This window comes from Anabrus simplex, chromosome X (assembly GCF_040414725.1).
Source record: "Anabrus simplex isolate iqAnaSimp1 chromosome X, ASM4041472v1, whole genome shotgun sequence".
In the NCBI taxonomy this organism is placed as follows: Eukaryota; Metazoa; Arthropoda; class Insecta; order Orthoptera; family Tettigoniidae; genus Anabrus; species Anabrus simplex.
Window position 1 is genome coordinate 142609252 of NC_090279.1, and position 27086 is coordinate 142636337.

Consider the following 27086-nt stretch of genomic DNA (forward strand, 5'->3'; position numbering starts at 1 on the left):
TCTCTTTCATCATTGTTGGGGTACTTACTTATATGCCATCTCTTGCCTACCATGGATATCATCTTCTATTGAGTTTATTAATCTATCCCATGATTCTTGCTAGAGTTTTCTCGTTAGTGACTTGACCTTGTTCCTGCTGTTTTTATTTTCTTTCTCATTTTGTGGGGTGCAATGCTGTATCATTTTCAAGTTTAATATTTGTTTTTGCTTGACAGCTTCTGAAATTTCTTTATTCCATATTTTAGGTCCAACTTTTCTCCTAAATTTCTTCTTCATTCCTATGGCTTCATCTGCTGCCCTCTGAATTACTGAGGTTATGATTTCCCATTCCTTGTTAATTTCAGATTTTGTCGGAATCTGAACTAAATACTGTTGCAGCCGATTGTGATATAAGTGTTTTATTCCATCATCCTGTAGTAAATATACCTTATAGATTTCTTGGTTTCTGTGTATATTTCTATTCAGCCTTTTCCTCCATTTAAGGAGAATTCTGATTTTTGCAATGACCAGATAATGATCTGTGTATAAATCGCTGCCTATATCTACTCTGATGTCTGTTACATGTGGGCCTAACTTTTTATTGACCATTATATAGTCAATAATTGATCGCTGTCCTCTTACAGTCCATGTAAATTTATGTATGTCTTTCTTCTCAAAGAAGGTGTTAGTAATTTTTATTTGATTATAGGATGTAAATTCTATCAATAATTTACCATTTTCATTTAAAGTTGGCTCACCTTTATTTCCCACTATTTCTGCAATTGGTTTGTTCCCTACTCGGGCATTGAGATCACCAGCCAGAACAACAAAGTCACTTTTACATCTGTTATCTAACACTGATTGAAGAACTTCATAAAACTGTTCAGATTCTTCCTGTTTGTTTTCTTCAGGAGCATACACGGCTACCAAGGTTAATTTCCCTCTCTGTACTTTCAATCTCAGCACCAAAATCCTTTCATTTATAATGGTGAAGCTTTCTGTTTTGATTTTCCACTTCCTGTCTATTAATATTGCAACTCCTGCTGCAGCTCTTTTATCCTGTGTAACTCCGCTATAAATCATAGTGTATTTATCAATTTCTTTTGTCCCTTGTCATTTCTTTTTTGTCTCAGTAATTACAGCAACATTGATTTCTTTCCTAGCCAGCTCTCTATCCAGTTCTTCTTCTTTGCCTTTTATGCCTCTCACGTTCCAAGTTCCCAACTTTAATGTATCTCTAATTCCAAATTGTTTATCCTTTGATCTTGCCTTTGTCATCATATTATCCGTCCGGTTATTCATCTGAGATTTATGAGTGAGGTAAGTTTTTAAGTGGAAGAGTTACCAGCCCTTCGCACAACCCCCAACCTGGAGGACCGGGGACTCTTCTGTCAGGGTTACCATACCTTAGTCAAGGGACCCAGTTTTAAGGCGCCAGGTACTCGCCCTCACCCATCCCCATGTGGGGTGGGGTTTGCTGGTTACATTAACAGGTGGACTGTCAACTGAAGCATTTCTTGACATTTAATGGCAGCACTTACTCGACATCAGTGCAACCACCAAGGCTCAACAACCAGCCATTGACCCTCCTCCTTTACCGGGCTTGGTACCAGCACTAGGAAATCCGAGTCATTCCTAGTGGCGGAGTTGACATTGCAGCAAATGTTCTACAGTCTGGACTTCGCATTCACACTGGATATCATTCTTATCACATTATCCCCATCTGGCTAAATTAACCTTTGTTGTGGCCACTCCAGATCTCAATCTATTCAGGGACTTCCAAGTCAGCCATTCCTCATCATGACCAGGAGGCAAAGTTTCCAAAATTCATCTCCAACCAGTGGGAAGGTAGATCGTAGTCTTCCATAGTTGTAGCCTAGCTTTTTCAGCAGTGGTTCCGAGTTCCTTTGATGTTCTAAGAAAGTTCTTTCTTGACATCAGTCGTTACGGATGTGGTTCGTACCCATGCAAAAGATGCGTTCTTTCCGCTCCCTTTCTTTCTCTCTCTCCTTATTGGCAGCTATTTCTCTTCGAATAGGAGGTGGTAAAGCCATTCAACAAGAGTGAATTTCAAGCAGCCTGTTATGATTCTACAGATTTCATTAAGAGCATCCACCTGGTTGGCATGCGTGGAACTATACCAACCAGGACAGGCCTGCTCTGCTGCGGAATAACATAGCACCATTGCGGAAGTTTGGATGGTATCAGGATGACTTCCCCACTTTGACCTGACCAATTTCTTGAGGAGATTATTCCTGGTGGACAGCAGTACAGTTCTTGTACAGCTCCTTGAAAGTAAGAGATCTGTCAAGAATCACTTCTAAATATTTTGGAGTGTCGTCGTATTCCACTTTGACCTCGGAACTTACTATCTTCAGTTTGCGAGTAGCTGCCCTGTTCTTCTGTGGCTGAGTTCATTATTCTCCTAGGTAAATTATCCTCCTCCATTCATCTCACACAACCTCTGCTATATATCTATATATTTGTTGTTGTTTTATTTTAAGTCCTCAGTCCATAGGCTGGTTTGATGCCGCCCTCCATGTCACCCTATCCTGTGCTAACCTTTTCCTATCTACGTAATTGCTGCAGCTACTCTAATCTACTTGTCATATTCATTCCTTGGTCAACCCCTACTGTTCTTACCGCCTACACTTCTCTCAAAAACTCGCTGAACGAGTCCTGCATTACTTAAGATGTGTCCTATCGTTCTATCTCTTCTTGATATAGATGTTGATTCCCATAGGGAATCTGAAATATTTGTCCTGAATGAGCAAATTTATAATACCAATATAAATGGTCCGTTATTGGACATTATAAATTTTCCAGCTAGCTCATTCTTGGTTGCCAGCGTTTCGCCCTCGTGTGCTAGGGTGGGCTCATCAGTTGGTACCTAGCACACCTACCAATACGCTGGCTAGTGCATACCGTGGAGGCCACTGCGTAGGCTAACTGGAGCCACCGGCAGTGCCAATGCACTAAGAGACTTTGTCTCATCACTAAAAATTGATGCCTGCTTGGCCATCAGATGATATAGATGTTGATTCCCATAGGGAATCTGAAATATTTGTCCTGAATGAGCAAATTTATAATACCAATATAAATGGTCCGTTATTGGACATTATAAATTTTCCAGCTAGCTCATTCTTGGTTGCCAGCGTTTCGCCCTCGTGTGCTAGGGTGGGCTCATCAGTTGGTACCTAGCACACCTACCAATACGCTGGCTAGTGCATACCGTGGAGGCCACTGCGTAGGCTAACTGGAGCCACCGGCAGTGCCAATGCACTAAGAGACTTTGTCTCATCACTAAAAATTGATGCCTGCTTGGCCATCAGATGATATAGATGTTGATTCCCATAGGGAATCTGAAATATTTGTCCTAGCTGGAAAATTTATAATGTCCAATAACGGACCATTTATATTGGTATTATAAATTTGCTCATTCAGGACAAATATTTCAGATTCCCTATGGGAATCAACATCTATATCATCTGATGGCCAAGCAGGCATCAATTTTTAGTGATGAGACAAAGTCTCTTAGTGCATTGGCACTGCCGGTGGCTCCAGTTAGCCTACGCAGTGGCCTCCACGGTATGCACTAGCCAGCGTATTGGTAGGTGTGCTAGGTACCAACTGATGAGCCCACCCTAGCACACGAGGGCGAAACGCTGGCAACCAAGAATGAGCTAGCTGGAAAATTTATAATGTCCAATAACGGACCATTTATATTGGTATTATAAATTTGCTCATTCAGGACAAATATTTCAGATTCCCTATGGGAATCAACATCTATATCATCTGATGGCCAAGCAGGCATCAATTTTTAGTGATGAGACAAAGTCTCTTAGTGCATTGGCACTGCCGGTGGCTCCAGTTAGCCTACGCAGTGGCCTCCACGGTATGCACTAGCCAGCGTATTGGTAGGTGTGCTAGGTACCAACTGATGAGCCCACCCTAGCACACGAGGGCGAAACGCTGGCAACCAAGAATGAGCTAGCTGGAAAATTTATAATGTCCAATAACGGACCATTTATATTGGTATTATAAATTTGCTCATTCAGGACAAATATTTCAGATTCCCTATGGGAATCAACATCTATATCATCTGATGGCCAAGCAGGCATCAATTTTTAGTGATGAGACAAAGTCTCTTAGTGCATTGGCACTGCCGGTGGCTCCAGTTAGCCTACGCAGTGGCCTCCACGGTATGCACTAGCCAGCGTATTGGTAGGTGTGCTAGGTACCAACTGATGAGCCCACCCTAGCACACGAGGGCGAAACGCTGGCAACCAAGAATGAGCTAGCTGGAAAATTTATAATGTCCAATAACGGACCATTTATATTGGTACTATCTCTTCTTCTCGTCAAATTTAGCCAAATCAGTTTCCTCTCACCGATTCATTTCAGTATCTCTTCATTCTGATTCGATCTGTCCAGCTCACCTTCATTCTTCTCTAACACCAAATTTCAAAAGCTTCTGAGCTAGCTATTGTCTAGGTTTCACTTCCATGTAATGCCACGTTCCAGACGAATGCCTTCAAAAACATCTATCTAATTCCTGTATCAATGTTCGACTTGAGCAAGTTTCTTGTCTTAAGAAAGGCTTTCCTTGCTTGTGCTAGTCTGCATTTCATGCCGCCCTTACTTCTGCCATTGTTAGTTATTTTACTCCCCAAGTAACAATATTCATGTACTTCCTTTAAGACTTCATTTCCTAATCTAATTTACCTGCATCACTTGACTTTGTTCGACTGCACTCCATTACTTTTGTTTTGGACTTATTTTCATCTTGTACTCCTTATCCATTCAGCAATTTCTCCAGATCTTCTGCAGTCTCAGATAAAATAACAATATCATCAGCAAAACTCAGGGTTTTGATTTCCTCTCCATAGATTGTGATTCTGTTTCCAAATTTCTCTTTGATCTCCTTTATTGCCTGTTCCATATAAATATTGAAACGGAGAGGGGACAAACTGCAGACTGATTTTTATACAGATTGTAGATAATTCTTCGTTCTCAGTATCTGATCACAATCCCCTTCAGAATGTCAAATAGCTTGGTCCAGTCAATATGCCTTTTCTGGATCTATGAACGCCATGTACATGGGCTTGTCCTCCTTAATTCGATCCTCTAAGATGAGACATAAAGTCAGAATAGCTTCACTTGTTCCTACATTTCTTCGATCTTCTCCCAACTCAGTTTCAACTTGTCTTTCCATTCTTCTCACACTTGTCAGCACCGGCTTTTTTGGGAACAGGTGTAACAACATGCTGCCGAAAATCAGATGGCACTTCTCCTGTCTCATACATCTTGCACACTAAATGGAATAACCTTGCCATGCTATTTTCTCCTAAGGCAATCAGTAATTCAGAGGGAATGTCATCAATTCCAGGTGCCTTGTTTCTGTTTAGGTCTCTTAAAGCTCTGTCGAATTCTGCCCTCAAAATTGGGTCTCCCATTTCATCAGGTCAACAGCCTCTTCTTGTTCCAGAACCGTATCGTCTATGTCTTTACATTGATACAACTGTTGGATATGTTCCTGCCATCTTTCTGCCTTGTCTTCTTTCCTTAGAAGTGGTTTTCCATCTCGGCTCTTAATATTTATGCACCTTATTTTCCCTTCGCCAAAGGTTTCCTTGGTTTTACTGTATGCAGCTTCCGCCTTCCTTAGAACCATACAACCTTTAACATCCTTGCACTTCTCCTTCAGCCATTCTTCCTTAGCAGTCCTGCACTTTCTATCCACTTCATTCTTTAATCATCTGTATTCTTTTCTGCCCTCTTAATTTTTTGCATTCTTGTATTTTTGTTGTCCATCGGTCAGCTCTAGTATCTCCTGAGTTATCCATTGATTCTTAGTTGATCTTTTCTTTCTTCCTAACATTTCTTGAGCAGCCATAGAGATCTTGTTCTTCACTGCCCATTCTTCCTCTATTGTGTTTCCTTCAGCCTTTTCATTTAGTACTTGTGCAACATATGTCTTGAAACAATCCCTCGCTCTCTTTTCTTTCAAATTGTTTAGATTCCATCTTTTTGCATTCCTTCCTTTCTTCAACTTCAGATGGCATTTCATGACCAACAAGGTGTTGTCAGAGTCTACATTTGCTTGTGGGAAAGTTTTGCAATTCATCACCTCATTTCTGAATCTCTGCCTAATCATAACGAAGTCTATTTGATACTTTCCAGTGTCTCCAGCTCTTGTCCATGTATACAGCCATCGTTTATGGTTTTTGAACCAAGTATTAGGAAGGACTAAATTATGGTCGGTGCGGAATTCAGCCAGCCGGCTTCTTCTTTAATTTCTTTGTCCCAGTCCAAATTCTCCTGCTATATTACCTTCCCTTGCTTGGCCTACCACTGCATTCCAGTCTCCCATCACAATTAGATTCTCGTCATCTTTTACATATTGTACTAAATCTTATGTTTCTTCATATATTTTTTCGATTTCTTGATCATCTGCTGAAATGGTAGACATACAGACCTGCACTATTGTTGTGGGCATTAATTTGGTGTCTATCTTGACAACAGTAATCATTTCACTATGCTGATCGTAGTAGTTTACCCGCTGCCCTATTTTTCCTATTCATTATTAAACCAACTCCTGCATTTCCCCTGTTTGATTTTGTGTTGATATTCTGTAGTCGCCTGACCAAAAATCCTTCTCTTCCTGCCAGCGTACTTCACTTAAACCAGCTACATCGAACTTTAATCTATCCATCTCCCTTTTCAGATTCTCTAACGTGCCATAATTATTCAAACTTTTAACATTCCATGCTCTGACTCGCAGAATGTCGGTATCCATCTTCCTGATGATTGCCCCCCCTCTTGTGTAGTCCCCACCCGGAGATCGGAATGGGGGACTCTTTTACCTCCGAAATATTTTACCCGGTAGGAAGTCATTATTCATACAGAGAGAGTCAAATGTCCTCAGGAGTTAGTTACAGCTGTAGTTTCCCGTTGCTTTCAGCCATGTAGCAGTACCAACGCAGCTAAACCATGTTAAGTATTATTACAAGGCCATAGCAGTCAATCATCCAGACTGCCACCCTTGCAACTTCCGAAAAGCTGCTAACCCCCTATCAGTGAACCATTCGTTAGTCTGGTCTCTCGACAGATACCCATCCGATATGGTTGCACCTGAGGTTCGGCTATCTGCTTCATTGGGATATGCAAGTCTCCCCACTGCGGCAAGGTTTCATGGTTCATAGAGAGAGAGAGAGAGAGAAAGTGTGTGTGTGTGTCGCCTCATCAGTTTTCCTTTTCCAGCTTCAGCCAAGTCAGGATGTTAATAGCACCTTTCCATCTTCCATTCAACCATTATTTATTTATCATATGACTTCTAGTGCTGGGAGTGTCCAAGGACATGTTCGGCTGGTCTATTGCAGGTTTTCTTAACTCTGATCAAATCCAGGTTCCTCCTTATTATACTATTCTTGATTGAGTCCAACCACCACAGTCTGGGTCTACCTCTTGATCTCCTCCCTTTAATCCTAGTCTCTGTCATCTGGTTCGGTATCCTGTTCTCATGGATTCCATGAAAAGAGCAACCGTGGCACGTTTTAGTAAACTATCAAAAAATCATTTAAATAAATAATTTTACTTTAATTTGTCCTTATATACTATTATCTCCTTTAATCTGATAAGCATTTTGGCAATTTTACTCACAGTGTTTTGTCAACTGTGCAACACACGTTACAATTCCTGTAACACCCGATAGGCTGCATTCAAAATAGTGGAATAACAAGAAAAATGGTGATTGTCCTTTTTCTAAAAAAAAAATGATATGTTTAATGTTTCTGGAGTTTCGTTGGTCTGCAATAAAATTTGCAAGTTTTTGTTAGTTGTCATCTCAGAGTTTATTGATTTGCACCATCTACCTTAACAGGTGGGTTGCATTTGTGTGACACCCATTACCGTATGTTTTTTTTAATATTTAAAATACTGGGACAGGTTTTATTTCAGAAAATAATAGCCCAAAGTACACAAAAAAAGTAAGAACTATCTTTTGCAATTGATGAGATTTTGATCAATTATTTCATTCTCCAGATTCCTCTTTTTAACTGTTCAGCTGTAACACACGTTACAAGGGAATGACTGTTCTGTCCCATCCTCTTAACATGTCGAAACTACCTCAGTTTATTTTTCTCCATTCCGTTGGACAGCTTTTCCTCTGTGGTTTCCTTCCTTACATTCTCATTCCGTACTCTGTCCTTTGTCTTTCCCATCATACTTCTAAAAAATCTCATCACTGCTCTGAATTTTACTCCTTTGTCCTTTTGCCAGTGTCAAGGTTTGGAGACCCCAGGTTCAAATTCTCATCTAGGTCAGGGATTTTTAGTTTGATCTGAGGGCTGGTTCAAGGTCCAGATTGAAGAGTTATCTGACAGTGAGATAGCTGCCGCAGTCTAGAAAGCGAAGAATATCAGCCGAGAGGATTCGCCATACTGACGATGGATCGCCTAACACTATGGTCGTCTGACGAGAAGTCGCTTGAATGCGGGAGAAGGGGTAAGCGTGGCTGCTGCACATACGCCAGGGGTCTCAGGGACTAACAATGAACCTCTGTTATATCCACGACGATTCTTGCGAACTGAAGAGTTGTTGTGAAGTTTCAGAGTGGTCGTGCAATTGTGTTTTAGTTTCACATTCAGTGTAAGTACTGCATGATGAACGTGCATGTGTTTCAGAGAACTCGCGCTATCACAATAAATGTTTGTAGCTTATTGTAGTATCTGTTACTCATGCCGCACCCAGAAGCTGCTGCAATTTCTCTCGAGGCGCTGATAAGTAATCTAAAAGCCTTTGGGGTGAGCAGTGGTCACTTGGTAGGCCAAGCTCCATCAGGGCTGGGGCACCATAGGGTTTGGTTCTGTGTCGCTATTCATTTTCCTCTCTTTCTAGCCTATTCATGGTGATTTCAGAACAACACTAACAACTCTTAGTATATTGTGCAGGACAACAAACTGATCACTTTTCAAGAGGGAAACCCTGTCCTAAAATGCATGGTTCAAGTGCTGTGGGGCATCAAAAATATGGGGAAGGTGATACGTACCACATTTTGTAAAGAAACCTCCATGAACCCAACAAGAGCATCAAACCAAACACCATGGTGCAACAGCCCATGAAGAGCCTTGGCCTACCACATGACCATTGCTCAACCCGAAGGCCTGCAGATTACAAGGTGATGTGTGGTCAGCACGACAAATCCTCCCAGCTGTTCTAGACTAGGGCTGCTACTTCACAGTCAGATAGCTCCTTAATTCTAATCACGTAGGCTGAGTGGACCTCGAACCAGCCCTCAGATCCAGGTAAAAATCGTTGGCCTGGCCGCGAATTGAACCCGGGGTAAGAGGCAGGCACGCTACCCGTACACCACGGGGCTGGCAACAAGAGCTTCATGTCATGCAATAAATTACAAAAGGGGTTTGAAGTGTCGTCGTCCTTGATTACCAAGCCTACATCGGTGGTGCGAAGATTGACACACCTTGTCAAATACGGTACTTTACAGTACCTACAGGCTCGATAATCAAAGAGGTGGTCAACAATTTCAACTCTTTTTGTAATTCAATGCACAATATGATGCTCTTGTTGGGTTGGTGGAGGTTTATTGCCACAATATAGAATGCTCGGTCATCCCCTTATCCAGGGTGTTGCCAAAATGGACGGCACACAAACCATGCTTTCCAGACAGGGTTTCCTCCTCGAAAAACCAGTTTGCCATCCCGCACAATATACTAAGTTTCAGTGTTGTATATGACTAGTTATGTCAGTTGTTTGTTCCATTTCAATACTTGTAAAGAAAGATTACATTTATTGCGTTGTCTGTCATCTTTGGCCCACCTTATTTCAACTACTTGGACACTGCTGTCATTGTTTCCTCATGACCCTCCTCCATTACCCATTAGTCAAGATTATGAAGTTAGGTTAGAACTTGAATAAGGAACCAACAATGTACATGACGTAATAGCGATAGTTAAATGATACAGGTTTTACCTCCTATTTATTGTAGGGGAATAATGTAGTCGTTCTGAATGCCCAGGACCCACCAGTCCCCACCCTTAGAAATATATTTAAATTTGTAATCTAATATCATAGACCGTACAGTTTTTTTGTATACCTCTCACTTCTATGCCATTGGCTCAAATTAATGGAATATGGTGTCACTCCCAGAATTCAAAACATTATAGCTCTCATTACCAACTACTGTATAACAAACATTCCTAATAGAGTCTTTGCTATTAGGCATGAAGCAGAGGCTCTATGCTGTGCACCCCTGATATGTTAGACCCGGGGTCTTTGTACTAGACAGGGCATTTGCAGACCAATAAAGAAAGAGTGCTTCAGTAGCTGAGAAAAGTTCATTAGAAGTAACTAAGCCACTAGAAATGAAAGAGCTGGGGCTGTACCTTAATTAAGGCCACGGCTGCTACCTTCTCAATCCTAGCCCTTTCCCATCTTTCCATTGATGAAAAATCAATAGCAGGAAAAAAAAAAAGCAATAAAAGACAGTCGTTCTGTGGCGAGATTCGGTGCGCTATAGTGCAGCATCTAGCAACTATCCTGTAGCTTCCTTAGAAAAGTTCTATGCATGTAGGCCTAAGTTTGATAGATTTTTCAATAGCACTTCAGTGGCACTTTCCTGTTCTGTTCCATACAACTTCTCTTTTACAAGTTTCCTTCACCTTGTATCCTCTGGGTTTATGGCCTCCAGAGAGTCCTGGTGCAGGTCTTTCAAACTAATACCTGTAGGCGACCTGTGTGTCTGTGAAGATGGATAGAGACCTGTGCGGATTTACAAAATATTATCCGCTTCCACACTTCCTTCGTCTGCATTTGCAAATGGTTATTCGTGGACATTGTAATTAACTACAGTATATTATACCAAAGGTACTGAAATGGATAGATCTGTTAACATAATACAATAGGACTGATAATCTAGTACCAGGCCCCATACAGTCACAAGTTTATGCAGGATTTCCTCTTGCAACAACTACTGGCATACTGAATGGTTCTCTTTCAGAAAATTTGTTCCTTCCACTAACTGCAGGCAGGAGCGCCAGTTAGGCTACGGTCAGATTTACGGCTTTATGGTCTCAAGGCTCTTTATATATATCACCATTCTCCCTTATCGGTGCTAAGGGCGTCAAACCACAAGCAAAAATAAGAGTGTACCTGAGTGAAAATCAGTAAACTTCATTGTTTAGAAATTATCATCAAAATTATCCTCATTGCCATACAGTTTGCATCCGCTAAGACACTAACCCCGCATCCACATCCGGGTAGGTCTCTAAGGATGGGCCCCTACCTATCATAAATTATAATTTTGAAGATAGCGCATATATCAGTCCCTGAGCCAGATTAAAATCTCCGACCCACGAACCTACTACGCTGGCATAGCAGGGGGAGAGGTGATACTCCCAGGTGGCGGATGGGGGGGTCCTAACCGGCGTACTGGCGGACTTGAGGGAAATAAAATACCTCTCGCGGATCCAACACACTACCCCCTGCGGGTGGGGGACGCACATGTAGAATATACCCGTGGTATCCCCTGCCTGTCGTAAGAGGCAACTAAAAGGGGCCCAAGGGGCTCTCAACTTGGGAGTGTGGATTGGCAACCACGGGGCCCTTAGCTGAGTCCTGGCATTGCTTCCACTTACTTGTGCCAGGCTCCTCACTTTAGTCTATCCTATCCGACCTCCCTTGGTCAACTCTTGTTCTTTTCTGACCCCAACGGTATTAGAGCATTCAAGGCCTAGGGAGTCTCATTTTCACGCCCTTCGTGGCCCTTGCCTTTCTTCGTCCGTTACTTCATTTTTCGAAGTGATGTATCCCTTCTTTCTTCTTTTTTCTCTCTCTTTACTCCCTGTGGGTGGGGGACGCAGACAAATAATACACCCATGGTATCCCCTGCCTGTCGTGAGAGGCGACTAACAGGGGCGACCAAGGGATGATTGAATTAGAACCATGAAACTACTTTTGATTCGTACCATCATGCGGGGAACACCATGGGTTGCCTGTACTTGCGAGTAGTACCACTAAATTAGGTACAAAATAGGTTTGTGATTAGTAGCAGTAAAGAGGCTGGCCTGGAGGGTTCCAGTACCCGTGCATCGTACCTATGTGAGCAACACCGCGTGTCTGGGCATAACTTGAGAGTTGTAACGCTATATGAGCGGCACCGTGGGTCTGCCTTGCACGTGATTAGTACCCACTATGTGAGGAACACCACGGGATAGTTAAATTGAAAAAAAAGTAATGTAGTTCAACCTATTCAATACAAATAAATAAGAAATGTAGTGTTACATTTCTATTTAATTATAAGCGGAATCGGTACCGGTTTCACCCCCAATCTGGGTCATCATCAGCCGATTAAAATGCAAAAAACTATGCATAGGTAAATAAGAAATTAAAGAGTGAGTCTTTCACAAAAACAGTTGAAGAGGCTAAATATGTTAATGGGGATTGGCAATGTGCAATTTGAAATCGTAAAATCTAGAAGAAGTAGAAAGTCAGTCACTTATAAGAAGTAAGGCGCGATCTTCTGAATAGTAGCACAACACCCGCAAAGTTCAGCACTGTCTCATAATGTTTACAAGAAGAGGTGAAAAGTTAAATGAGCCAGCATGCATATATTATCAGGCGTGAAGTCACAATATAATTTAATGAATATGAAGTCCCAACATTGTCTAGAAGTCGAAGACGAGTCGCCTGCTTGAAGCGAATTGCTAGCTCATGAAGATCGGCGCAACACACTCAATGTCCGGCACTGCGCTTTCAAATGCCGACGGAACTCGGTGAATAGCTTGATGAACCAGTCTGTAATTGTTTCGGTTGTGAAAATGTGTGAATATACATATATAAATAATACAGTTTAATATAATTTAAGTATGTAAACAGGATCTTGTAGATTCTTTAGAACAGTTGACGTAAAAAACTGTTTTTTACATTGAAACCGGTACCGATTCCGCTTATAATTAAATAGAAATGTAACACTACATTTCTTATTTATTTGTATTGAATAGGTTGAACTACATTGTTTTTTATTTCAATTTAATTGTGATATAGTTCAATACGGAACATCATTAAATTTTTATTTTTATCTTTATTATTATTATTATTATTATTATTATTATTATTGCTAGGGGCTTTACGTCGCACCGACACAGATAGGTCTTATGGCGACGATGGGATAGGAAAGGCCTAGGAGTTGGAAGGAAGCGGCCGTGGCCTTAATTAAGGTGCAGCCCCAGCATTTGCCTGGTGTGAAAATGGGAAATCACAGAAAACCATCTTCAGGGCTGCCGATAGTGGGATTCGAACCTACTATCTCCCGGATGCAAGCTCACAGCCACGCGCCTCTACGCGCACGGCCAACTCACCCGGTAAATTTTTATCTTTAAACCACGGGATAGTGCGAGTCCCTGTGGTTAGTACACCTAGGTGAGGAACCTTATCGGTTTGCGTTGGCTATGAGTGGCGTTTTGGAGAAACACCATAGGTCTGCGTTCCCTGTACGAAGTGCAATACTTGTAAGTAGTACCATCCTGTGTGAAACACCGTGAGTCTTCGCTGCTTTTGATTAGTACCCCAACATGACAAATACCATGGTTGTACTTTACTCGTGACATGTACCATTCCATGGGGCCTTAGACGTGGATTTTGCACCCCTTTAGACATCAAGCATCATTGTGCTTTATAAGTGGTACCTTGGTCGGTAATACTATTATTTACGATCTTTTTTTTTTTAGTCTAATCCACTGTTTTTTGTTGTTTGTTGGGTTCATGTCCATCCATTCATTGTTCATGACATTTTTTATTTTATTTTGGTCAGTGGATGAATTTTGACTTTTTGTTATTTCATATCGTACTTTTAGGGGCCGATGACCTCGACGTTAGGCCCCTTTAAACAACAACCATCATCATCAAAATCTCCGACCCAGTCGGGAATTGAACCTGGGACCCCTTGGACCATTTGCCCGTGGAGCCAGATGATCCTGTTGGTGAGATCGTCAGCAGTGGAACCTTTAGCTGATATATTTTAGATACTTCAAAAAAAGTATCTGTAATTTTCAGTTGTTGTCCTTTTAGTTCATTTTAGCCTACACCTGTCTATTTCTTGGCATTAGGATCACGTCTCATTTTCCTTGGCTGAACAAGAGGAATGAATGTTGGACTACTTAAGAATATCTTATAAATTTGAATAGAAATCGGTCTGGTTCTAGCAGCCATTTTAGAGTATTTATACATTTAGGTCTTTCTTGAGGTAGATATGAGATAAACAGATGATCCTTTCATTGTATTTCAGAAGTAAAAATTCTTACCATTTGCTTATCACAAGGAAGAGGGTTGTTTCAGATTCTCTTTATTGACTGCAAGTTAAACACTATTGATTTTTAAAGATTGGTGTCAGGATGTTGAAATGTGATACATAATTATTAAGATAGATACAGGGTATTACAGAAATATATACGAGCCACTTTATTTAATCATTGAATGGTGCAAGAATTGGTCATCCAGAAATTTGAAGTAGCTCTAAAATGAAATAGTTTTATTATTACCCCCTTGGATAGGATTGAATTGAAAACTGTCAGGTCTTAAAAATATACACATCGTAGGAAAAATGCCATCCAGTAATCATGGTAAAAGAATCAGCACAGTTAAAATGAGGGTAGGAGCCAACATCCAGAGTCAACTGAGTAAGGTGTTATGGACAAGATATCTTTTTTTGTTAAAGAGAACTTGAGTAAATCTTCACATTTTACAAAGACTGTGCTATATGTTCTTGTCCTTACAATGCCAAAAGGTTTGAATCACCAAACAGTTTCTTGGTTGATTAAATGGTTCTCTCATTTGTCACCAGATGGCTCAATATGCCCCACTCTGTTCGAAGAAGGAATGCCATGTTTGCTTCAAGGAATATATCTATTAAAACTGGTCTTGAAATCAACAGTTTAAATACATAGGTTGGTTCTTAAGTTTTGGCAACGGTGCTCCAGCGCAGCCGTTCAATGGTGCCTGGCTCTGTCATTCTTACCAAAGGTTGCTGATCTGCGTCCCCTCCCTTAGAGCATGTAACCTCATCCGTCCCCCTCCACGTCCGTTCACAGTGGTCAGGTGAAGATATGCAGTTGTAAGTAAGCACTCGCAAAAGACAGTCCCCATGTTTTCCAAGCATGAACAGAGAAGCTGGTTAAAGATGATGGCACAACAGTGTCACCAAGGACTGCGAGAGGTGTGCGGTGCAGCTGCGTTACCTTACAGACCAATAAGATGGTTCATTGCAGCCTAACGCGAACGTGTGAGGGACGTGCCTCAATCTGGTCACCCACCAGTAAGTGGCGAACATGTGCAGACTGTGTCCGTGTTAGTGGAGACGGATCGGAATGTAACGATTTGTGTATTAGCGCTAGATACAGCTTTGCTGCACATCCTGGAGGACGGCCTGAATATGTGGAAAACAGCGTCAAAATGGGTTCCAAAAGACATGCAGAAATGGCTGCGATATGACGCTTCTCGTACGCACTGTTCGAAGGAGAGGACTTCTTACGGTGTATCAATGCCATTAATGAGACCTGGGTCAAATCTTATGAACCACAGCTGAAACATTAATCGAACGAGTGGTGTCATCACGGGTCACCTCAGAAACAAACAGTTGGGCAGACCTCCACCAGTGTGAAGGCAATGCTGATTCTTGCCTATGATTGGGATGGTGCAATCTTAATGCATACTGTTTCCCCACGGCAGATCGTTAATGTTCATTTTTTTTTTAAGCAATCTGCGAGCAGCTCTGAGAAGAAAATGGCGACACTTTATGGATAACCCACCCATCGTTCTGCATGACATTGCTAGGACACACAGCAGGAGTTGTGTGTGAATTGTTCAATTGCGGAGGCTGAGAGGTGTTCTATCACCCCTATACTCTACGGATTTAAGTCCCTGCAACTTTGACCTAATCCCTAAGATAAAGGAGCCACTAAGCAAGAAGTGCTTCCATACAACTGAAGACGTTCTAGAGGCTACCGACTGTTATCTTTGCACGATCGACAGACTGGGCAGTGCCAGCGGGATCCAACAGCTTCTGCACTGCTGGGGACATATTGTATGCAACGCTGGTGACTATATTGAAGGCCTATGAAACTTAGAACCATGTATGTGTGCTTTGTATCAGTAAATAAAATACAATAGTTGCCAAAACTTAAAAACCAACCTTTGTATAAGGTAATATAGTTTTTCCAAACATAATTTATCAGGTAGGAATCTCTGGATAAATTCTGCCTGGTCTCATTTCTATTTTTACTTTCAAACGACAGTGTGAGCTAGGGAGTATTGTATTCGTGGAAAAATTTGACGCCCAGTTTTTGGCAGATCTTTTGCAGTTTTGTGACCACAGGATACCCTAAAGATGGGTTTTGCAACATAACCGTGATATAATACATTGTGGGTGCTTATTTTCAGGCATTTGTGCTGCATACCTCATCTAAAATGACATTGCATTACTTGCTCTATTTGAATCTACATGAAAATTGTGAGTTAGAGGGTTACTTCCTGGCATTGTTTGTACTCCCTGTGTAAACAAACCCATCTGAGAATGAAGAGAATATTCCATGTCATACAGTGTTAACCTGTGAAAGATCTATGATGACACGTGCTGCTTACATGACAAAATTACAATAGATGTCTGGTTTTCCCGTGTTGTCTCAGAACTCACAAATATCAAAAGTCACGAATTCCAAGAAGAGGATTGATAAGAGTAGGTTACCTGTGCCAGTCACAAAACTCACGAGCCAGGCCAGTTCTTCTTTTAATGGATAAATGCCCACCCTTCACACATATTGACTGTAGATACTTGAAAATGTAATCGGATTTCTACGAAAAGGCCCATTGTTAGTGCCAGCCGGAACTGCACGCCCTCTTGTAATTGGCATCTCTCTCATCAAGAGGTGGGCCTATTGAGCAGCCTTGCACTCTTGTAATTGGCACCTCTCTCATCAAAAGGTGGGCCTATTGAGCAGCCTTGCACAAAGTATACAGGACAGGAGGTGAAACACATGGACATCAAATGGTGGGCTGTTTCACTTAAAACGCTATTGTCACTTGCAATATGACTTCATCGGCACACATGGATGACATTCTTTTATGCCAGGCTCGACTTGTCTTTTTTGCCACTTATAAAACCTATAACCATTGCGCACTAAATTTAGTTTACCCTTTTGCGAAGTAATGAATTCTATGTTGTGCACTGCTCGATGACACTAAGCAGAATAACTGATAAAGATCATTGTTGTACTTGGAGAAATTGGTCTCTGGTAGAGTGATAATTCCTGTTAACACTACATGGGATATCACATTCTAAGAATGGGTGGACAAACATGTGTTTGAAGGGCTTTGTTAGTCACTGCGCACCTCGTCCTTCTTACGGCCATCGCAGGCATCTGCTGTCCGGAGTCGTGAATTTTGAGACTCATTAGAATATTAATTTAGCTACTAGTTTTTAGTCGTGAATTTTGATTATTTTCTACTAATTTTAGCTCATGAGTTTTGAGATGTAACCGGTCTTCCTGCCATATGGTGGAGGAAAACAGATCATCAGAATTGATACAGAGGTTGCCTAAACGGCATTGAATCAGAACGCCTGCACACTGTAGCTGAAGCCACACTTTTTTTTTAAATACAAACTCAATTATCCGTCGTGATGGATATGAGAATAGATGTATAATAGAATAAAGTGAGAAAACAGTTACAGTATTGAAACTTTTCGTGGTATTCACTTATCACTGCTCAGTTGGCACTCAGTTTTTCACCCGTTGTGTGCAAATATCTAATACTATGAATGAACTTAAATTTTATCTAGCCAGACTGTGCTTGCTTTTGAAGCTGGATCTCCACCAAGCTTGTTGTTCATACAATAGCTTTTGGATCCTAGATGTGAAGCTTCCATGGTATGTAGAGTTATTTAGTTCTTCTTCTGCCGGGTTGAACTTTGTTGTTTTTCTGTACATTCCGTACATTTTGCAGATGTTTTGAATACGTTACGGTATTATTTCAGTCACCTTGACAAAGAATGCTGTAATGTATTTGAAACGTTGGCAAACTGTATGGAATGTACAGAAAACAACAACACAGTTCAACCTGGAAGAAGAATTAAATAATAGCTTTTGAGATTATTATTCCCGACCGAAGAATTCCTTGGCTGAGGGCTTGAATGAACCAACAGTACATCACAGTGTCCAATGGCTGGTTTCTCACCATTTTCATTGTTTTGGGAGCTTTCATATTAGCGTTGGTGATTTGCATTTTAGCTGCTTCACATCTGATATCATTTAAGCAGTAACATGATAGAAAATCCGAGGTTGTGCTACACAGTCACCACGCTAGTCATTAACAAGGATCGAAGTTCTAGATCACTGTTCCTACTACATCGCTGAGTAGGCCTAATAATAATAATAATAATCATATGACATCAGCTACTGTGTGAAGGGATTTTAATTTAATGCCAATTAGCCTGCCTGCATGTCAGTTTTGATGTTCCACAGTACTAGATGATAGAGTAAACCAGATCTCTGCTGAGCGATCTGTAGCAGAGTTTTGATTTTGTCAGGTAAACACCAAATGTATATCCAGAGATCCTTTATATCGTTCGACTCGAAGCATCAAATAGGCTTTTTTCTGCCCTTCAAAAATCGAACTACCTCTGCTAAGTTTGAATCCACGATGTTGGAATTCAGAGGACGACCTGATCCACAGAGGGAGTGTTAATAATGAATGAAACTCCATTGCACATAGTTTTAACAATATGACAATTTTTGGTGGTTTCCCATTTTTAAACCAGGCAAATGCTGGGGCTCTACTATAATTAAGGCCATGGCCGCTTCCTTCCCACTTTCCTATCCCATCGTCGCCATAAGACCTACCTGTGTCTGTGCGACGTAAAGCCGGTTGTAAAAAAAAAAATATTACATTTAAAAGAGGGACAGATATCCAAAGTTTTAATGCGTTGGTAATTTTATAAGGATGTTTTGAAAGAAATATGGATTTAAAACAAAATTTAAGATCGCCAATTTTTTAACCATTTTGAGTGTTGACTAACTCTAAATGTGTTATTTCTTAATTGAATGTTTGTGTTGCCTGTGATTTGTAGTTAATGTCTCTTCTGACAATTTACTAATATTTGTTGTGTGGGGTGGCATCTTCCCTTTCCCCTCTGCAATTCTTTCTCATTAAGGTCTCCATTCTAACCCTCCTGCGGAGTGTGAATCAGGTGAAAGAAGAGTACGAGAATTTGAGGAGAGAAATATCTGAGGTTCAGCAGTTGCAAAAGCAACTGTCGGATTCCTTGAAACTCCAGCTCCGTCAAGTCCAAGGGAGAATGGGTACCTTAAAGCACAAAATAATCGGCAGCACAGGAGCCACGGCTCGGCCCCGACCGGACAACTGAACTCCTCATCCTCCTCGTAAGGATTTTATTTATTTACTTCTAATGTTTTAAAATTGTCTCGATGAATGGAGCAGTGTAATCGTCTCTACGATCTGGCGTGTGTCTGTTGTTGAGAGATTGAATGTTCATGTTTCTGCGAATAGAAACATCAGTTGAATGTCTGCAGATATCTGTGTGGTTGTCCCTAAATTACTTAGGTTTAAGTGAGTGCAATGTTGGGTATGTTCATAGAATGGATAAATATGTCTATATGATATTTTTTGAACTTATTTTAACTCATTTTGTATTGCAATATTATTTCCTACTCCTCAACCCAACCCCCAGTGTAGATGTCTGAGATAATTTTTAAAAATCTCCTGTTAATACTGAGAGTAACTGTGAAGATACTTCTGATTTTGTATTTTAGGCTAAACTAAAACTATTGTCCTTGTGTTATCTCGCCTACTCATTGCGCTGAATTTTGTGAAAATTTTCTCTGCAATACATATTGCCTGCGTCAGGCCAGAAAATGTTTTTCCATAAAAATGACAACAGAAACAGCTTCTCATTTTATACTTACTACAGTTGAATATCTCCATGTTATTGTAGTGAAAAGAATATTTGGTTCATTTTATGGTATTTTACCATTCCATTTTGTTGACCTATTTTAAAATTGTAAAGCCAAAAAATGCTTTCTATTTAGTGTGTGTTTATTATTATTATTATTATTATTATTATTATTATTATTATTATTATTATTATTATTATTATTATTTAGTGCAGCAGTGAAATGGAAAGTTTTGAATCTATTAGGATGAGCCTGTGTAGTTTGGTTATAGAAACAAATAAATGACTTGAAAGGGCCAGTTATAATGGAAGAACATAGTGAAAGAAAGTAAAAGTTACATTTAAAAATGTATTTGGGAAAAATATGTTTCAAGTTTGTGTGCGTTTAGTACGGTAATTTTTTGAAATATGTTCATTCATATCACTTGCACAATATTTTTTTATCACATGTATATCAGAGATCAAATATACGGCAAAACTATTTTTCTTCATTTTGTCACTTGTACCCCATTTTTACTTCAATTATTGTTAATTTTAAATTATTTGGTATGTAATTAGTTTAATGTTGACAGTAATGTATTGACAACCACAGAGCAAGGAATTTAATGAAAAATGAAAATCCACAGCTTGTTTCCAGTCATTCGACCAGGTCACGAATGGAATGAATGAAGCCCCCATCTAGCGGCGAGGATAGGAAAGGTACCGGGTGCCAAAGCCTGTCGCATACCTCTGGGGCAATGATTAATGACTGACAGACGAAATGAAATGACATTAGAGAGTGTTGCTGGAATTAAAGATAACAGGGAAAACTGGAGTACCTGGAGAAAAACTTGTATTTAATATGATTAATGATATAACTTACGTAGGCTGATCAACAAAGACTGCGACTGATTTTCTCCTGTAACTTCCGTGATAATTTCCTATCTGTAACATAAATATTTGAAAAGAGCGGGTTTTTGTGTATAATGTCTGTAGGTATCATATCGGTAGGTTGGTGGTAATGCTCTATTGTGTAGACGCTATGTGTTTTTCGCATACCAGACATTGGAGGTGACGCGAGAGGAGCAGTACAGCACAATCAAATTCTGTTTTCGTTTAAACCATACAGCCACTGAAACTTACGAAAAGCTGATGCAAGTGTACGGTGAAGATGCACTACCTCATGCAACAGTGTTTAGGTGGCTCAAGGACTTCAAAGAAGGCCGATTTGTCTGCTTAACAAAGCAAGGTGGGCCTTGTGTTTCGGCTTCTGCGGTGACTGAAGTCAGTATCAACACAGCTGCTGTGATTATCCATGAGGATCGGGGGATAACATTACATAACCTCAATGAAGTGTTGAGAATTTCATATGGCAGTGTCTTTACGATTATGCACAATCATCTCCATATGACCAGAGTTTGTGCCCATTGGGTGCCACATCTGTTGACTCCCGAACAAAAGGCTGTGCGAATGGAGACAAGCCATGAGGTGTTGCGTCTCTTTGCTGATGGAGGGGATGTGATTTGAAAACTCTGAAGCAGTGCTCAAGAAAAGTGAGGCGATTCTCAAGGACCTGACAAAGAATGGTCTGCAGCATGTGTTCAAGGACTGGCAGAGGCGCTATAAAAAAGTGCATTGAAGTAAGAGGGGACTACTTTGAAAAAGATCATGTAAACATTGAAATAGAGCAATAAACATCTGTGAAAAAAAAATAAGTCTCATTCTTTGTTGATCAGCCCGCGTATAATACAATGATTCATTAATTATAAGTTAAGACTTTATGAAAGTAGTATTTTTTTATTGTTTTGCCACTATGAGCCATAATGCTTAAGACTAATTAATTGCATCATTACAGTTATTGTTATTTGAGGAATTAAGGTGCACAAAATCCTATTTTAGGAGCCTAAAAGTTGATTCTTAAAAGCCTATACTTCATTACCGACCCATGTGATCATGGCTAAAGGAAATGCTGCCAACTTTCTTCAACACAATTTATCAGGAAAATGAACTTGGTGATCTCTCTCGTGGCAGGAATTTTCTATTTAAACCACATTCATAAGCTGTTCAAGAATTGGATGATGGAAGGTTTTCTCTTTTAATTTGAGCAGTTTCCCTGTGTTTGGGATTGTCATATAAACTGGCTTGTAAAGAATGGTACTGAACTATTCTATAATTTTCCTGTATCTGTTTTTATTGTGGAACCTTGTGAATCTGTTGTCACAAAAGATAATTTGCTGTTACTCTCAGTAATACATCTGTAATTATGTTAATGGGATTGTGTTCTGTAGTGGTTTTATGTTGTGGTTTCATATATAGAGTTGCTATATTTAATACCTTTAGGCATTGAACTCTTACATACTTTATTCTCCTAATCCTTTTATCCAAAAAACAAGTGACAAGCTTAGTTATCCTGATAAAGGGAAATGAATTAGGATCGATTTATACAGATCCACTTGGGCATACTTGCCATCCATACCTATTAATTGTGAGTCTCTGATTCTTTAAATTACCTTTTTCTATTATGCGTTGAGAAAATAACTGGCTGCTTATGAGGCTGGCGTGTGATGACAGTATGTTCTAGGTATGTATCAAAGATTATCCTTTTGTAACATCTAATCAATTTGTTTCTTGCCAGAGCCTTAGACTAGGAATATACAGATGGCTTCTTGCAGTCAAGATGAACTGCAAGAAACAGTCAGCTTGGAGTTCAAATGACTGCTTTCCAGATACGTTTTGCAGTTTTCACGATTGCATCTTGTAGTCCATCCTGACTGCAATTTCATACTTGCATGTTCCTGACAGTCCATTCTTTCGGTTCTCTCACTAGATGATTCGCACCTGTTATTCTACAGGCTGTATCACAATTAACAGCGCAAATTGAAACAGCTGTAAATACACGTTCTTAGAAGCAAAAAGGTCTTGGTAAACATGGTCTGCAAACAAGCCGTTTGCGAGATAATTTAGAATTTGTGGTTACCAGCTGCCACTGACTTCACTGTGTGTAAACTTCATCCTAGTTAGGAAAAGGTACCAATACAACATTAAGAAAAGTTATTAGATACTTTGGTAGAAGTGCAGTTGTTTTTAATCCTTTACCCTTGAATATTTTCTTAGCCATAATTTCTCCCAACTTGTAATTATTTCAGTCAGTTTTCGCCATACTGGGAGATGTATTATGAAACACCTACTTACATATTTACAACAACTTTGTACAGGTTCAAAATGCAAAAATATTCTACACAAAGGCATAAGAAAGACACAGATAGGTTTTCCCCACATTTTCATCGGAATTTCTGGAGGGTGTGGTACTTCTCAAAGCACAGCCCTGGTTGCTTCTCACAGATTTTGCAGAAGTGAACTGTTTCTCGCCTCCCCAACGTAACTTTCCTATTGCTGCAAACCTTGCAGTTCTTCGACTGTAACCTCCTTTCATGAACATCATATAGACCGTTTTTGAATTGGAGTGTTTCTCTGAATGTGTTTAGTTTCGCGTATTCGTTAGTCTCATTCGTAATGGAGATTAGTAGCTGGTTGTAAAAAGTAACTGCCAGTACTGTAATTCTGTAACACGCCAATTGCCATGGCTTACAAATCCACTTACTGACCTAAAAGGGAATTTAGGCAGGCCTACATCACCTGTAGTCCACGATCTCCAAGCAGTATTAGAATTTTTTACATGTCGGTGAGGTCCGGGTTGCGGCAACACATTATCACCTCCCCAAACTTTACATGAATCGCTGTAATTATTATTATTATTATTATTACAGTATTATCACTTTCATCACTTGCCTCGAAAATTGAATCACTTGCGTGGTCACTATCCATAAATTCTGTCGAAATTGTCACCAATATTTCATCCTCCATCAATACTTGCACTGCCATTTTCCCGTGTTCACTTTCCATTGAGAAATAGAGTAATATTGTCTTTGCATTATAAAAGAAGTTGTCTGAAATTCGTTCATACAGTGCCCAGAAGACATCAGCACTCACTGAATAATAAATGGAATGTATAATATAACTATTTATAATAGTTTATTTAAATCAAGGTGGATTTAAATAAACTATTATAAATAGTTATATTATACATTCAGACCAGTCAATACGGACCAAACACAATATTAACCTATCATGGTTAAGTTTATTAACAGTAATAAATGGAAGTCGTAATGTACTCCACAGAAACAGCAGGTAATTCCGTCCATTGAGTTTGTTGGGTAAAATACACGGCCCAATAAGATGACACTCCAGTTAATGCGGTTGAATAATTGGAATGGAGACTTGTAAGTGCTTGTCAAGAATTTCGGAATGGTCCAGACGTATTGGAAAGAATTCAAAACTCAGTATGTTGACGAGTTCAGGTCTACATCCTGGTACATGGACGACACTTTGAACACTTCCTTTAACGAGTAAGTACACTGCAGGTCATTGTAACATGTAACTATAACATACCAAGTAAGACTGTTTTCTTGTTCATTAAAAACAACTGCACTTCTACCAAAATATCTAATAACTTTTTCTTAATGTTGTAGTGGTACCTTTTCCTAACTCAGGTAAAGTTTACACACAGTCAAGTCAGTACCGGCTGGTAACCAAAAATTCAAAATTATCCTGTAAACGGCTCATTTGCAGACCAATGTTTACTAAGATCTTTTTGCTTCTAGTATGGTGTACTTACAACTGTTTCAGTTTGCACTATTAATTATGATACACCTTGTATATGGGCAGATTATTTTTATTTAATTAATAAATGAATTATTGCCAACAGCATCACTTTCAATAGCCATCTTGTCATTTCAACGATATCTTACTGAATGGTGCACACATGCTGTCTGTATAGTGTGAGCAACTGCAGCAGTTAACTTGGATGGCAATAGATGCTTGGTGTGCGGTGTCGAATACAATTACATTGGCGGTGTCGGAATGCTGTGACGTGACTTCAAATTGACAGGGTATACAGTCCACTTAGACTGCAAAATGCCGTCTGTGTACTCCTAGCTTTACTGTGGTACTTCTTTTATGCCTTCATTGTTGCCATTAGCAAACTATGAGGTGTTCAAGTAAAACTGCTCCATTTATCAAGGATCAAATTTCAAGTTGTTATAGCACAACCCCATGTGCACTGCAGTATAGATCGTACAGTTAATTTCTAAATTATATAATATCCTGTCTTCCTCTTTGTGCTTTCCTATACTTCACATTATATTAAATAACGTTGTTTTTGAAAGTGATAAAAGGAAGAAATAAAAACTAGATTAATTTGAAGTTAGAGATCTGTTGACTGCCTGGCAACAGTACACATTTATGTCCGTAGGAAGACAGTTGAGGTTGTTATAAAATATATCAAACAGTTACTTAAAAAGAGACATACCTGAAAAAGAGTACAACATTAATTGTACACCTTACGAAATAGAAGTGTAGTGCAGATGTGTGTGTTGCAGTCATAGGATATCTCATAATTCATCTAGAGTAGTTATGTGCTCTGCTGAAATCAAACAGAGGCCATCAAAATACGACAACTTGAATGAAATGAAGGGGTATGTTTTCCACGAATGCAAGGAAATTTATTTTTAAAATTATGAATCATCTTGTGCAACAACTGATGGCAGCAAATTTCCTGTAAGGTGCAACTAGTGATGGGATAATTGAGCACAAAATAATCACTTATTTGATTATTTCATTTTGATTATTTTTCCATTTGATTATTTTTTTCAATTACTCGTTCAAAACTGTTCATATGAATGACTCAATCGAATATTGTATATTTTTCCATCCGATTATTTATTATTTTTCCTCCGAGACTCCATTTGAATCAATGAGGTAATCAAATAGTCAATTTTACCATTCAATCATTCATTCAGAACTGCATTCAAATGAATGAGACCATTGAAGAGTAAATGCTTTTCTAATAATTGAATGAGAAGTGATTATTTTAACATTCATTCGCTGCAACCGAATGAGTGATTCTGGTGAAACAATCGAATGAGTCATTTGAATAAATAGTTTCTTAGGAATAATTGAATTGACAACGATTTATCCTGTTGTCAAAAAAAGATTGATAAATTAATTGACTGATTGATGAGGGAGCGTGTTAGCTCAGTGACGTAATCGCTGCCTCCTCACAAAGACGGACTGGGTTTGATTGCTGGTCATTGCATATCGGTGTTACTTGAAGTTCACGTAAAATACAATGATTCATGGCTTGTGGTCACAAGATAGAAACATGATATTTGAAACTGTTTCAATTGTTTTATTTGATTATTTAAATAATCAGATGGAGGTTATTAGATTATTAAAAGTATTTGATTATCCCATCACTAGGTGCAACTGTTCGGAGACATTCTCTGCCAGATATTTCATCTTGACAAAGCCTGCAAAAGGATGGCAAAATACTTCTAGACAGATTTGAAGGTAATCTCCGCTACAGAAAATACTTCCTTTTTCAATTTCATATATGGTCTTCCTTAGCACAAAAATGCGTACCCCCAATGGCTGTCCTATTTAAAATCTGTTGTGTGAATGCCATGTGACTAACAGGTGGCAATATAAGTCACACGTATCATTATTCGTATTTTAATTTTCTTGAAAAACATAGCAAGTACTATGTATTTTTTCCTACATATTAGAAGAAAATTTTTTTGGAATAGTAAGCAACTTCATAGTTGTGCTTCAGATTGATAACATTTTACTGTTTCCAAATATCCTTCATCCTTTGGTGGAAAGCAGATTTCATAACAGTTGGAAAGAAAGGGAATAAGCTAGTAGGTCTGCTGCATCAAATGACATCTGAAATATATTTGTTTTTTCAGGGAAGTTAAAACTAGCATGTTGACATTGCTTATCATCCTACGTGCACCTCGTGTTGCAAACAGCCGGTCATGCTGGTGTTCATACAACATAATCTTATGGATACTTTTTCTTTCTGTCAGTTTCTTCTGATTCTTTGAAACTGCTCATATCTGTTTTCAATCTGTGGTGAGAATGAATGGGCAGTCCAAGGAATCTTTTGTCTCATCATTGTTGGGTGTTTTTTTTTTTTTTTTTTTAATGTTCCCTTTCTATTGAACACAATACTATTCTGAATTCCCTTCAGATTTTTTAAAGTTTGCTTTAAGATCATTTTGATTTCCTTATTTTGTTTACATCTTTCCTG

General features: G+C 39.5%; 1 protein-coding gene across 2 annotated transcripts in view; it reads left to right on the forward strand.

Moving 5' to 3' along the window:
* LOC136886474 (uncharacterized) overlaps nucleotides 1-27086 on the forward strand; it is a 71919-nt gene that overhangs the window by 15852 nt on the left and 28981 nt on the right. For both annotated transcript variants that reach the window (XM_068230678.1, XM_067159267.2), the window contains exon 3: nucleotides 19199-19427. In XM_068230678.1, the coding sequence (XP_068086779.1) occupies nucleotides 19199-19411 (213 nt within the window). In that variant the 3' untranslated portion in view covers nucleotides 19412-19427. The remainder of the gene's footprint in view (nucleotides 1-19198; nucleotides 19428-27086) is intronic.